At 51.1% G+C, this 13,446-nt stretch overlaps 8 protein-coding genes across 8 annotated transcripts; 5 read left to right on the top strand and 3 right to left on the bottom strand.

Annotated features, from left to right (window-relative positions):
- Positions 1 to 217: 217 nt before the first annotated feature.
- Positions 218 to 1,245, top strand: Aspvir_004973 (uncharacterized protein; the record flags this gene model as incomplete). The annotated part of the gene is made up of 5 exons (XM_043268194.1): positions 218 to 364; positions 418 to 528; positions 577 to 962; positions 1,012 to 1,076; positions 1,127 to 1,245. 5 exons carry the CDS (start codon positions 218 to 220, stop codon positions 1,243 to 1,245), a joined length of 828 nt encoding a protein of 275 aa, XP_043124129.1.
- Positions 1,246 to 1,540: 295 nt separating this feature from the next.
- On the top strand, positions 1,541 to 2,386 carry Aspvir_004972 (regulator of G-protein signaling domain-containing protein; the record flags this gene model as incomplete). Its single annotated transcript, XM_043268193.1, has 1 exon — positions 1,541 to 2,386. The coding sequence occupies one exon, from the start codon at positions 1,541 to 1,543 to the stop codon at positions 2,384 to 2,386; it is 846 nt and encodes a 281-aa protein (XP_043124128.1).
- Positions 2,387 to 2,668: 282 nt separating this feature from the next.
- Positions 2,669 to 3,116, bottom strand: Aspvir_004971 (putative MBL2-like secreted peptide; the record flags this gene model as incomplete). The annotated part of the gene is made up of 3 exons (XM_043268192.1): positions 2,669 to 2,691; positions 2,737 to 2,813; positions 2,860 to 3,116. The coding sequence occupies 3 exons, from the start codon at positions 3,114 to 3,116 to the stop codon at positions 2,669 to 2,671; spliced, it is 357 nt and encodes a 118-aa protein (XP_043124127.1).
- A 1,499-nt stretch (positions 3,117 to 4,615) lies between these two features.
- Aspvir_004970 (serine hydrolase domain-containing protein) lies at positions 4,616 to 5,827 on the top strand (the record flags this gene model as incomplete). The annotated part of the gene is made up of 1 exon (XM_043268191.1): positions 4,616 to 5,827. The coding sequence occupies one exon, from the start codon at positions 4,616 to 4,618 to the stop codon at positions 5,825 to 5,827; it is 1,212 nt and encodes a 403-aa protein (XP_043124126.1).
- A 299-nt stretch (positions 5,828 to 6,126) lies between these two features.
- Aspvir_004969 (putative amino acid permease) lies at positions 6,127 to 7,761 on the top strand (the record flags this gene model as incomplete). The annotated part of the gene is made up of 1 exon (XM_043268190.1): positions 6,127 to 7,761. One exon carries the CDS (start codon positions 6,127 to 6,129, stop codon positions 7,759 to 7,761), a length of 1,635 nt encoding a protein of 544 aa, XP_043124125.1.
- Positions 7,762 to 8,114: 353 nt separating this feature from the next.
- On the bottom strand, positions 8,115 to 8,438 carry Aspvir_004968 (uncharacterized protein; the record flags this gene model as incomplete). Its single annotated transcript, XM_043268189.1, has 1 exon — positions 8,115 to 8,438. One exon carries the CDS (start codon positions 8,436 to 8,438, stop codon positions 8,115 to 8,117), a length of 324 nt encoding a protein of 107 aa, XP_043124124.1.
- A 1,931-nt stretch (positions 8,439 to 10,369) lies between these two features.
- Positions 10,370 to 10,924, top strand: Aspvir_004967 (uncharacterized protein; the record flags this gene model as incomplete). Its single annotated transcript, XM_043268188.1, has 1 exon — positions 10,370 to 10,924. One exon carries the CDS (start codon positions 10,370 to 10,372, stop codon positions 10,922 to 10,924), a length of 555 nt encoding a protein of 184 aa, XP_043124123.1.
- A 170-nt stretch (positions 10,925 to 11,094) lies between these two features.
- Positions 11,095 to 12,911, bottom strand: Aspvir_004966 (putative feruloyl esterase; the record flags this gene model as incomplete). The annotated part of the gene is made up of 3 exons (XM_043268187.1): positions 11,095 to 11,415; positions 11,468 to 11,823; positions 11,870 to 12,911. The coding sequence occupies 3 exons, from the start codon at positions 12,909 to 12,911 to the stop codon at positions 11,095 to 11,097; spliced, it is 1,719 nt and encodes a 572-aa protein (XP_043124122.1).
- Positions 12,912 to 13,446: the final 535 nt, after the last annotated feature.

The raw sequence follows: 13,446 nt of genomic DNA, 5'->3' as shown, positions 1-13,446 counted from the left end.
GGCACCACCACCCAGACTTGGGAGCAGAGAGGTTCACCCAGAGAGCATCCATTCGGCCGGAACCGTCGAATAACCCCGCCTTGTATCATAGATAAGTTCCGTAGTACTGGAATTGCTTGTTGCAAACTTCGATTCCGCGAAATCCAATTCTTTCCTACACTTCGTGGCCGCACAAGACCATGCGGGATATCCCATCTCTCTCCCAGGCCTTACGACCATGGTGAGTGGCCGGAGTGAGGCAATTATGGTGGTCACGGCCATATTCCTGGGGCTTTCTTTGATCGCGGGCAGTTTGAGATGTTTCGTTCGCTTTCGCTTGACTCATGCCGCGGGCTGCGATGACTACATAATGGTAGCTGCAATGGTGAGTCTATAAAGTTCTGCAACAGGGCGTCACTAAGCCAACTGGACATGCAGTTCTTCAATATCGGTTTCGGCACGTGTACTATACTCGGCGCGACGTTTGGCATGGGCAAGAAACTGGTTTACTTTGAGGAATCGATGGGGAACTTTCGCAATGCCATGCTGGTGTGTGATATGAACCTGAGACTCAAGCGCGGTGCTGACCGACCGCAGTGTTTCTGGCTTGGACAGCTCTTCTATGTCGTTACTTCTGTCATCGTACGATTGTCAATCACCATCACCCTCGTGCGCCTCACGGTCGACAACCTCCACCGGAGCATCCTGAGTGCCGCCACCGTGCTGTCCGTTGTCGCGGGGACCATTTTCTTCTTCTTCACTATCTTTGAGTGCACGCCTGTCACATATTACTGGAACCGAATGACGGAAGATGGCCACTGCATGAACATGGATGGTCTCCTGGGAATCGTCTACATGTACAGTGCGGCTGCTGCGGTATGCGACTTTACGATTGGACTGCTACCCGCCTTCATGATTGGGAGGTTAAAGATGGACCGACGTACGAAGACGGCCGTCATTGGCATTTTGTCTATCGGATGCGTGTACGTTACCTCTCCAACTCGAACATGACAGAAGCTGACATTGCCCCAGTGCCAGCACCGCGGTCATTGTTCGTATCCCGTTTCTCCATCTGTCAAAGAGTCCAGAATTTCTATGTGAGCGATCTGACCCTTACTCTCACTAATCAAATGACTGACTCCAACAGACCAGACGACGCAGGTTTCAATATGGTCGAATATAGAGACAGGGCTGGGCATCACAGCAGGGAGTTTAATGACCGTGCGACCCTTTTTGCGGGCGATTGGATGGTTGCATATAGACTAAAGTAGCTAGACAAGTCGAATGAACCCAGTTCCAGGCATCTAGTAGGTTAGGAGCATAGTTCAAGCGAACAGACAGCATAAACTGGTCAAAAGGTAAAAAGCAGCATGTCATTGATGGAAGCCAGCGCCATCCCCTCAAAACCCCAACTCCCCCAGACCGAACCATGGCACGGGCCTCCACTTTCATCATTGGCAGCGGAGCTCCATCTTGCTTTATAACAAACTCGAAGGCACGAGGAGTGAAATAAGTGTTCTACGAGCATTAACTATGTGCAAGCACGACCAATCCACCATCCATGAGGGAACGCTCAGGTAGTCTATACCACGTCCAACCCCGGCTCGATGACATCCTCAACGATGTGGCCCCCTTCCCCTACACCCTGGGGGCTTTCATTGCCTTTCTCTCCGAGCACCAATGCCTAGAAACAGTCGAGTTCTTACTCGAGACCGAACGCTACCGACGCATCTACCACTGGCTCGAGCACAAAACCGAGGCATGCGAGGCCGTCCGCACGGCCCATCTCTCCGGTCTCTGGAACCGACTGATCAACCAGTATATCCGGCCTCACAGCGAGCGCGAGATTAACATCCCCTGCGACATCCGACAGCAGCTGATGCAGGTGTTCCACAACCGAGGGGATGACCCTCCTCCGCCCGAAGAACTCGATCGAGTCGTGAACAATATCAAGGAGCTCCTGCGGGGGTCCATCCTCATACCCTTCCTGCGGCGATCATCCGCGACTGCGCGCGTCCAGCCGCTCTCCATGCCGTCTTTGAACGATTGCTTGCCGGAGGAGGCCATGTCCAAGCCGCGTGTCACGGATGATATACGCGTGAACAGATACCCGCGAGACGATTATCCTTCCTCTCGGGGGGGGTCGACTCGTCGGTACGGATTCTATGGCGATCCGGCCACGAGTTCTGCGGAGGATGATGATGCGTCTGCGAGTAGTGCGGTGATGTCTTCTGCGTCGGACCGGTCGGATATACAAGACTTTGCCGTCAAAGGGAGTGGTGGGACGGCCAACTCGCGCACGAGGGCGGTTCCAGACCGGTCTTCTCGGGAAGATCGGAAACCTCGCGGCTGGCGAAGGAGGTTCAAGGAGGGCTTGGTGAAACATCTTCCGCGGTCATCGGATTGATTCGAGTCTCGTGTATAACATACGGAAAAGATACCCATGACGACTCTTTGGCGTTTACGGCGTAATGGTGTCAACTGAATGCGCGTTTGGCAGTTTTAGAAGCTAGTTTTAATGCGACATATTGTCTTCATCTCGATATCATATTCAGGGGTATAGGAACATGGACCTCAAAAACGATATGCATAGTAATACAACGACCGTGATGACATCTAGTTATCTATCATCAAAAGCTACATCATGTCTCTAGCAGCATATCACAGCGGCATCGAGGACTGCCGCAGCCTAGTCGCATTTCGGGAGCTTTTCTAACATCATCAGCCATGTTCAAATACCAGGAAGTGGTAACATACTGCTCGAGCAATTGCTGTCGGTAAAGTACCCATTAACGTAGCACGTCGTCTTCAGATACGTAATTTGATCCCAGGAGCTACGCCCATTAGCATCCAGTCGTCATAACCCAGTATCAAACCTACCAAACCCCATTGAAGCAATCGCCATGCTTCCAGCACGCAAAGGTGAGTTTCTCTCCCTTGGGAAACCCAAAGATCGCGCCCGCGTCTAGCTTCGCGTCGTACCGGCAGTTGACATAGTGATCGACATTGACGATCTTGCAGGTCTGCGCTGATGCGCGCTTCTCAAGGTCCAGCTCTCCATCTGCTTCGGGGTCCGCGACGGGGGCAGCGGCGACCAGGAGGGGGAGAAAGGCAATTGCAAGACTGAAGAACTTCATTGTGTTTCTGTGTTAAGTGGACTTGCTCTATTGTCAGAGAAACTTGCTGAACAATGGTGTACTTATACATTGGAATTTCCATGTCCTCGTATTGCCCAGCCCGCTTCCTCGTGTTTCTCGCTGGATGCTACTATTCATAGGCATAGCGTGATTTATCCGATATTGCATCTCGTATCCGGCCATTTTTAGTATCATAATATCTTAGGTTTAACAGCAATAATAATGAGTTGACTAATGCACAGTGCTTGTTTGTTGATTCCTTGATAGGCCTATTTGTCAAGTGTCTATGCCAGTATGGAAAAGTTTGAACAAGCTCATTGTAGCAACAGTGATAGCATCCGAGGTTCTGAGTCCTAATACAAAACTGCAATGACAGTTTAAAGTATTGAACATAGATAATATGGTGATCTATGGATCTCCCTCTCACTACTACTGAGAAGTATATATTGGACAAGCCGAGTGACGTTAGCAGATTATTGCAAGTTCTGGAAAGAATGGCCAGATAGGACAAGGACGTCCAGTTTAAATATTAGACACCACGCAGTTTGGAATATCATAAAGAGAAACATTAGATCGGTAATTCCTGTCCCTGGAGGTACTCTGAGTAGTTTTCGTTTGCTTTATCCTGAGACATCCACAGACCACAGAACAAGGGGGAATTACTGGGATTTGTGGGGCTTCTTCTGGGGAACTGAGATGGACATGAGTAATAAGATCTAAGGCTCTATCTACTGAGGTAGAACTACTAGCATTACAGTCAGGCTCATAGAGGCATTCACTTAAATTCATGAGTTATGCCTGTCAATATGAAATAACTTATCCCAGTTCTTGTGATAGAGTGGGTTAAAAATATATTTCTATCTATTGGATAGGCAGTGTGAGAAAGGTCAGTGGATTTTATCATAGACTAGATCTAGAGTCTAGATATTGATCCTAAGAAGTGCAAGCATGCAGCATAGTCATGGACTCATGATAATGAGTGAGTAAGTATACAAAGTGACGTAGCACTGAGAAGTAGGAGTCTCCACTAGTCCTAGTTAGGACGCCGCCGGCTGACTAAGCTTTAGCAATCACGTGACCATACGGCATTCCAAATATGATTGGCCAGGCATCGCCCTCTGGTAAGGCTGTGTTGCTGCCTGAGGAGAAACCATAGAGGCAGGTTTAAGAATTAAGATTATACATCTCTAGGGATAATATGTTTAACTATGCCAGTTGAATCTTTCCCAGTTGATCTCCTACTATCATGGTATTGATTAAGCCTACTAAATGATCAAGAATTATACAACACTGCTTTTTCAAATCATAAGCAAGGGACGAATCTCCAAAATGGTATGCGGATGATCCGCGCCATCCTATTGATCAAGTAGGAGGGGTTAGTGGAGATGCAGTAGTGCTGATCCCCCAGCAATAGGGTTTGAGGCCGCGTATTTCTGGTATAAATAGAGGGGTACAGGATGAATTAGTCTCAGCTACTTCCAATCAACACGACTGTCCAAATGGCCGACGATATCGAAACTAGCTTCCAGGCCGCCATCGACGCTGGCAAAATCAACGGTGCCGTTATTTGTGCCACCGACACCGAGGGTCACTTTGTCTACAACAAGGCTCTGGGACAGCGTACCTTGCTGTCCGGCGAAAAGCGCCCGCAGCAGCTCGACGATATCCTGTTCCTGGCCTCCGCAACCAAGCTGGTCACCGCCATCGCTGCCCTGCAGTGCGTCGAGGATGGACTACTTACCCTGACTGGGGATCTATCGTCCGTCGCACCCGACCTGACCGGCAAGCAGGTCTTAACTGGCTTTTCCGATGACGGCGAAACCCCGATTCTCGAGCCACCCGCTCGCCCCATCACCCTCGAGATGTTGCTTACCCATACCTCGGGCCTCTGCTACTTCTTTTTAGCCCCGCACATCGCCCAGTGGCGCGACAAGTTTGCCCCTCCCCAAGAGGGTGAGCGCCTAACAGTCGAGGAGCTGACCAGGTACCCGCTCGGCTTCCAGCCCGGCACCGGTTTCATGTACGGCCCAGGGCTCGACTGGGCTGGCCGCGTGGTGGAGCGGGCAACGGGGCTGACACTCGGGGAACGCATGCAGCAGCGTATCTTCGACCCCCTTGGCATCAACGACGCCCAATTCTACCCCGTCACGCGCGAGGACCTGCGCGCCCGCCTCGTCGACCTCAACCCGGACGATCCCGAAGCCCAGGGGCGGGCGGTGCTCGGCGGCAGCGTGGACATGAACAAGCGCGGGCGCGGCGACTTTGGCGGCCACGGCCTATTCATGTCGGGCGCCAGCTACATCAAAATCCTGCACTCACTGCTGGCCAACGACGGAAAGCTGCTCCGACCCGCGACCGTCGACGGTCTGTTCCAGCATCACCTGACTCCCGAAGCGACAGCGGCGCACCAGGCCGCATTGACATCTCCTATGGGCAGCTTTTTTCGTGTAGGCCTCGACGCCGGAACAAAACTGGGCCAAAGCCTGGGCGGCCTGCTCACCCTGCAGGATCTGGACGGCGGGTACGGGGAGCGGACGCTGACCTGGGGCGGCGGAATGACCCTGATCTGGTTTATCGACCGCAAGAACGGGCTGTGCGGTGTTGGCGCCATCCAAGCCTCGCTGCCCTTCGACATGGACACTGTGGTCGCGCTGAGGCAGACGTTCCGCCGCGACATTTACCGCAAGTATGCTGCGTTCAAGGGGCAGTAGTGTCATTTACAATTATCCGTAACGAATAAACGAATATAAATAGAATTCGTATAAAAAGGATGAAAGTGCCTGATTTGTAGGGCGTTGTGGTCATAGATGTCCATCATTAAGCTTCAGGGCTCCCATGGTAGCTTCTGGTAGCCCCAGATTTACCCCAAAATAAGACATCCGTTAGTCTACTCTGATCAGCCTCGGTACTCACTGGAGCGGGGAAAACTCAACTTTTCTTCCCTCCCGCTGCTGGCTGGGGCTGTTCTGGGCCGAATATGGCCACTCTTCGTCGACATCGATTCACAACCATGCCTGCTGAATCAGAATCGGGAATTCAACTGACGGAAGCAGAGGCCTCTAGCGCATCCGATGGCGACATAGGGTTCATCAGGCGTGGCTTCGGAGAAGTACATGCTGTCAGGCAAGGCCTTTACCAGCGGCACATGCAGATGATCGCTCTTGCTGGCACAATTGGCACCGGTCTATTCCTCAGCTCTGGCCAAGCACTTGTAATAGCAGGCCCGCTGGGTGCATTCCTTGCCTATTCTATTGTTGGCCTTGCTGTTTCGAGCGTCGTCCTGACTGTGGGAGAGATGGGCGCGTTAGTACCGCTTAGCGGCGGTCTCGTCCGCTATGCGGAATACTTCTTCGACCCAGCCATGGCATTTGCAAACGGATGGAATCAGGTATACTTATACTCGGTCACTCTCCCTGCTGAAATAGTGGCAGCCTCGGTGCTCCTTGAATTCTGGATCACCGTTAGCAACGCACTCTGGATCACCGTCTTCAGCGTCCTGGTGCTCATTACTGCGCTGGTATTTGTCAGAATCTACGGGGAGCTCGAGTTTTCATTCGCCATCTTGAAAATCCTGCTCATCCTTGGGGTGAACATCCTGGCGCTGGTGATTACTTGCGGTGGAGGACCAGACGGTGAGTCCATTGGTTTCAGATACTGGAGAGACCCAGGGCCCTTTGTTCAGTATCTTGGGATCAAAGGCTCTCTTGGCCGGTTTCTTGGGTTCTGGACAAGTCTACAGAATGCAGTCTTTGCATACTCGGGAATCCAGAATATCACGATCCCAGCGGCTGAGACCAGGTCTCCGCGACAATCAATACCAGAGGCAACCAGGCGCGTCTTGTACCGCATCTTCCTCTTCTATGTCCTGTCAATGTTCATGATTGGCTTGGTTGTTCCTTCGAACGATCCTACTCTTCTTCACCTGACCGGGACGGCTTCTCAGTCCCCATTTGTTATCGCAGCTCGCCGGGCAGGGATCAAGGCCGTACCCTCGGTTATTAACGCTGTGATCGTTACGTCCGCCTGGTCCGCTGGCAATTCGTATATCCTTTTTGGGTCCCGCATTCTCTATGGCATGGCGATCCATGGCCATGCTCCTGCAGTATTCAAAAGGTTGAACCACTTCTCTGTCCCTTATGTGGCCATAAGCTGCATCGGGAGCTTCATGTGCTTGGGATATATGTCCCTCTCCCGCTCCGCAACCATAGTCTTTCAATGGCTGCGTGATATTGTCGCAGTTGCAACACTGGTGGACTGGCTCATCGTCTGCATCGTCTACCTCCGATTCCACTACGGTTGCAAGAAGCAAGGAGTCGACCGACACAAAGAGCTTCCCTGGGCCGCACCGTTCCAGCCCCACTTGACCTGGGCGGCTTTGACATTGTTCACCCTCTTGCTCATCACTGGTGGCTTCAGCACATTCATCCACGGCCACTGGGATACCGAAACGTTTATCGCATCGTATATCAACGTCCCAATCGTCCTGGGTCTATATTTCGGCTACAAATTCTGGAAGAAAACGCGCATTATCGCTTTGGAGAATATCCCGCTCGTCGGTCTGATTCAGTTCTACCTGTGCCACGACGAGGTCGAACCGGAACCAAAGCCTAGAAAGGGGCTCGCCAAGTTCAACATTCTTTGGTAGCTGCTTCTGTCAGTTGGTTATGACGTGGCGAAAGCTCAGGTACCGTTCCTAATTCTGAGCAGATGACAGGAGTGCATCTTGTACATACAGACTATTCCATGTTATGTGGCTTTTGGAGGTAAATATGGATATCTACAACAGGCGTTTGTAATAGATTATTCTGTACATCATATGAACCAGCATCTGGTAAATGCTCCATGGGAGTATTTCAACAGCCAATCCACCTCCATTGCTAGCTGCCGACAACAGCCCTTCACTCCTCATAGCAACAGATCCACCGACCAGGACGAGAGCGTTCTACGAACCATCAGCACATCCTCTCAATCGAGGTTGAAACAAGCATACCCCATCATTTAATCAATCTCATTAAGCCATACTCGGACGGTATCGACCCCCCTACGCGCCGCAAGGAGCCGCAGAACAGCCCGAACATTCCCTTCCACAATTTCAGTCTCCCGGGGAAAAATATCCGAAGGCTGCCATGTCACAAAGACCTGGGTGATGGATCGCTCTCCACTCTCCAGGTAGTAGTCGGGAATCTTGGGGCGAAGACTCTGGTAGAGCGTTGCTGCGAATTCCTCAAAGGAGGAGACGTGTTCGTCGACTAGGACCACGTCGTTGACGCGGGTCTCGCCGGTGAGGTAGATGAGGATGGGGACGAGGCTATCGGTGGACATTTTGTATTGTATGATAGTATTCAGGTGTACTTGAAGGCATGGGGGAGTGGTACCGAGGCTCGCAGGAGATATATATACCACATGTCCTTGGCATATGCTCAGGACTCGTAACACCTGTCGTATTCGCAACTTAGGTCTGTTAAAGGATGCGCTACGTGCGGAATACGAGGTCAAAAACGCGGTGTGTCCAGATATCTCTCGTATTCTGGGGACAAAGCTCGCCGTATATGCAAGCTTGTGATCTTTATCTAAGGTTAGATTATGCGAGTCCTAGCTGAGAGAGCCAGGGGAACACAAGAGAAAAACACCTAGCTTGGTTGCTATTCTGGGGCATTGAGCAGGCACCTCGGGAGTCGCTGTGTTCATGCTTCCAAGAAAATTGCCCCGGTCTCCTGTCGATAGGTTCTCGCCTATTCGAGCCTTTGGTGAGATCGCTTAGGCGTTGTACTTTTGGGGTATAACTCCTCTTGATCAGTCATTTCCATTCAGTGAACTTCTGTATGATTTCTAACTGACCGAAGACTCATCTTTGGATGAAGAGTATCTCTTTTCTGGTTTGCACTGGACTGATTACTTTTACCTACCTTTTGATAACTAGCTGGCTAGCTATAGCAAGTGGTGATTTGATAGCAGGTCAGCATGTAGGACACCAGAACTAAAGGGACTCTTATCTCGTACAGAGAGAGATTACAAACGGATTTTGAGAATGAGTGTACCTTCTTGGCTCAACGCCTATTGATTGCTAAGGCTACCTGCCCAGAAACAAGGCTGCATCCTTAGTAATATGAGAGAACTCCATCGTCCGTCAGGATCTCCCCATCAAGTTTATAGTCAGCCGGCTAGATGAAGCTTCCAGTTCTGAATCACATTTCTTGAGAAGTTTATCTATCTGTTGTCATGTTCTTTGTGGCCAGGGCCTTTTACATAATATTTTAGTATGAGACCTTAGCCGATCCCCACCCTCCATCAAGAAAGGAGACACGGAAGGATTCATTCTCTGCTGGAGCAAATTTGTGTCAGCAATTATTTCTGCACTGTTACCCTTTCCCCCTACAGTTATTACTCATCACTAGGCCCAATATGCAAGTACATGATGCCTCCTAGACTCAGTCCCTACACAGCCAAGAACTCGCGGCGATCGCATCCAAAATCTCATCTCAGGTGCCAGAACTGCAAAAGGCGTAGGGTAAAGGTTGGCCTCCTACACATCCAATAATGGCATGTACTAAAAATACTTGCTCTAGTGTGATGAAGTGAAGCCTAGTTATAGCAACTGTCTGCGCCACTCCATTAACTATGATTATACCTTAAATCCCAGAACATCTTCCACCACCTCATCCAAAGAGGAAGAAGTGACTCCCACATCGCTCAACAACAGCTACACCTTCATTTCATCATCCCAATCTAATTTCACTCCTCTAAGAAGAGGGCATAGTTCACATCCGCTGTCAACACAACAGCATGATAAGCCAAACCCCCAGTTGCATCAAGCAGTGGCCAAGAAGCCATTCCAGTTCACAGCCACCGACATGGCCCTATTCCATCATTTCATTGCCTCAATAGACCTAGGAGCCTCTCAAAACCACATGCAAACCCAGCTGTCTCAACTAGGGTTTACCTTTTATTATGTTTTACATCTTCTTCTAGCGTTCTCAGGGTTTCACCTAGCACGCGATCCAGCAAATCATTCATTCCTGGGCTTGAGGACTGACTTGTACACTGTGGCTGAACAGCACTATGAGATAGCTGTCTGTGAGGTGACAGCCGCAATTCCTTAAGTAGATACAACAACTAGTCCAGCACTCTATGCATCTTTGATATTCATATTTCTCTGCTTGCTTGCGAAAGGACCCCAGCAGGGGGAGTATCTAGCTTACCGCGACGACGGTCGTCCAGGCTGTCTGTCCTTATTCATGGGCCTGCGGTCGACCATGGAGATTCGTAGCGCAACTCTCTCGGTTGACTTTTCGTCCATTCATACTGCCGATCCAGAAGATATGACTTCCCAGAAGGAGGAACCTCCCATTCACTGTGAAGAACCGGTCTCGCCGGCATATAGAGATTCCCTGGCCCAAGTACGTCATCTGATCTCAGCGATTTTCCCAGACAGCGATGTCGGGTATACAGACTACTCCCAGGTTCTGGACCGACTCTGTCACTGCTACGATGTCGTATTTGGCGGCACCTCCCAACTGCCAGAGTCCCAACTCTGGCCCCAAATCTTCGGTTGGTTGTACACACTGCCGGATCTCTTTTTATCAGATGCGCAACAGCGCAGGCCAGTTGCCTTGGTGGTGTTTGCCTTTTTTACGGTCTTGCTGAAGCGACTGGATCCGGCGTGGTTTATCCGTGGGTGGCCTGAACATGTCATCAATAGCATTTATAACAACCTTGATGAGCATCATCGGGAATATGTCCAGTGGCCGGTGGAGCAAATAGGTCGACTGTCCGACAGTTTACCTTTATCAAGGATTGATGCCCCTTGATAGTGTTGTCGATTGCCCGCTATTGCATAGTGTTCTGTCTCAAGCCTCGCAGGTGAAATACGCATTGTGAAATTGAGAAACTAATCAATAGAATTACAAGTGTTCAGTCAGAAAAGGGCAGCTCAGAAGTAAAACAGTATACATGTCTTGCACTTTCTACAGACAACCGGTCAATGGGCGCAACGAAGACTTCCGACGTCGGTGGCATTTCCACTTTGCTGGATCGCTTTGGCTGGATAGGGGCACAGAATCCAGTCGTGCTCTCCATCCGTCCCATTGACGCGCACTGGGAGAAACTCGGGCGCAGTACCATTTTCCACCCATTTCCTCAACGCATTAAATGCAGTTGTTAGCTGTCCACCCCAGCCGCCAGCACAATGCGCCAGACCTGGAGACTCAAAGTACCGGTAGAAGTCTTGTACGTCAGGGATCAACTGGCTAACTGCACGATAATAATGCTCCGTGCCCTTTGTTGGAATGCTGCCATCAGCCTTGGTCAGTTAGCAGGGAACCCTCTGAGGTGATATATGGTCAGTAACTTACCATGCCATGGTACGTGAGGAGCTTCCCTCCCGCGTTCCTGAACTCGGTAAGATCTGGATCATTGGCAGCCATGACATCGGTGTATTCCTTGACGGCGAGACGGAAAAGCGAGTCATATTCCTCGTGACTCAAACGGGCGATGTCAAAGCTTTGGTTCTTGAGCACAAACAAGCTGAGCCACTCGTCCGGGCTAGCCGTGATGTTCTGACCCGGCGCAACACCCAGTCCAGAGATGTCCGAACCTGGGCTCACCCCATACCACAAGGAATCACCAGCAACAGTCCTAGGGCCCGACCAAGCTGCTTTTGCCGTGATCGCTGCCGCTCTGCTAAGCCGCATGTGGTCTCCCAGTAGCGCTGCAAGAGAAAGTCTTATTCACCGCGCTGAAAGGGTCAAAGTCACAGTTGTCCGGTTCCGAGATGATACCATCGACAATTCCGTCCTTGGGATCGCAGTGTTTCACAGCCTCCTCCGTCAGGAACTGCAATTCACAGCTCAGCGGAGACGGCTCGCCGGCCCAGAGGGGAGCAAGAAGCGGGTAGTAAAGCGCGGTCACAAACTCGGGCCACGACTGCGCGGGTGCGGACGCCGCAATACCATCATAGGCGTGCGGGTATCGCTGCGCAAGCATGAGACCCTGGCGTCCGCCTTGCGAGCAGCCACTCCAGTAGGAGTACGCGGGAGGCATGCCGTAGAAGCAGCGCACCAGATCTTTGGCGATAATCGCCTCGTCGTTGAGGGATCGGTAGCCCAGGTTGTGGAGGTATTCGAGGTTGACATTCCCGGGGCTCTTGAGAGCCCATGCGTCTGGCATTTTATCCCCGAGACCGGCGTCGGTTGTCGTCGTCGCACACCCCTCTCCAATGGCGCCGCCCATGAAGAACTGGGACAGGGCGAACCGACCGGCCCGCCATCCTCCTCCGCCGGTGGCTTGTAGGCGTTGGTTCCAGTTGCGTGGCAGCCAGGTCTCCACGGTAATACGGTCGTCATAGCCTGGATGGGTGTAGGTCACTGTTACATTGCAGAAATCCACATTTTGTACCGACTGAGCACCGTGGTTGTAGTTGAAATCACCAGGGATATCGAGGGTGAAGTTATTGACCCAGGATGCCTCGAGGGCGAGGATTTCGGCGCCGAAGATAGCTGGTGTGGCAATCGCCGATGGGGAGCACTCTGTGACAGGGCGGATATGGCTCATGGTTTCGATATACCAACGGAGGAGAGCTGATATTGTGGAAGGTTTTATTTCGTATTGCGATGTCGTGTAATGCTTCAGAGGCCATATCGGGTACTTATACTCCTGGGCTGATGGTGCAATTCTAGCGTAGAGACATTTGATATTGAGCGGAGTATCTGCGCTGACGCACATACGAATGCGAGCTGCCTTGTAGAGTGACCGCTGGCAGACATCCGGGAATGGTCCACCTAAAACTACACAACACATTATGTCTCGGATTATCCTTTGCATTGGGATGTCCAATCCTACCAACTGTCGGAGTGGACCTCTGGCCAAAGGGGAAACGAGTCTTCGAACAAGACCCTGTGGCTGAGACCAAGCCTGCATACGGAACAAGAAAGTCGGACTCGTGTTCTTCATAAAGGCTTTCCAAACGTGGGTCGCGAATACTAGTACAATCTAATTAATCTATTGACAAGTTAGAACTCACTTGGTTAATCAACAGGTTAGAAATCGTAGGAGTTCCATTCGGCCAGGATCCACCAGGCAACCCTAGCTCCCCCCATAGTCCTATTCCATATTGGGAAAGTCACCATACGAATGCGAACTTCCAGCTTGGTATCAGAACATTAAGGGATAGATTATATAAACTTGCCAGGACATTGGATCACCAGGGGTATATAACCTATTAACCCGGAAGTGGCAACCTGCTCGTCCAATCCCTCATCCCGGTTCCCCAGTGCACGCCATAATCTGCAGCCAAGATGACCTCAATCGACAAGGCCTATCGTTCTATGCCAAC

Source organism: Aspergillus viridinutans (genome assembly GCF_018404265.1).
Source record: "Aspergillus viridinutans IFM 47045 DNA, scaffold_2, whole genome shotgun sequence".
Classification (NCBI taxonomy): domain Eukaryota; kingdom Fungi; phylum Ascomycota; class Eurotiomycetes; order Eurotiales; family Aspergillaceae; genus Aspergillus; species Aspergillus viridinutans.
The sequence above is the reverse complement of the archived record's forward strand: the minus strand, read 5'-3'. Positions and strand labels throughout refer to the sequence as shown.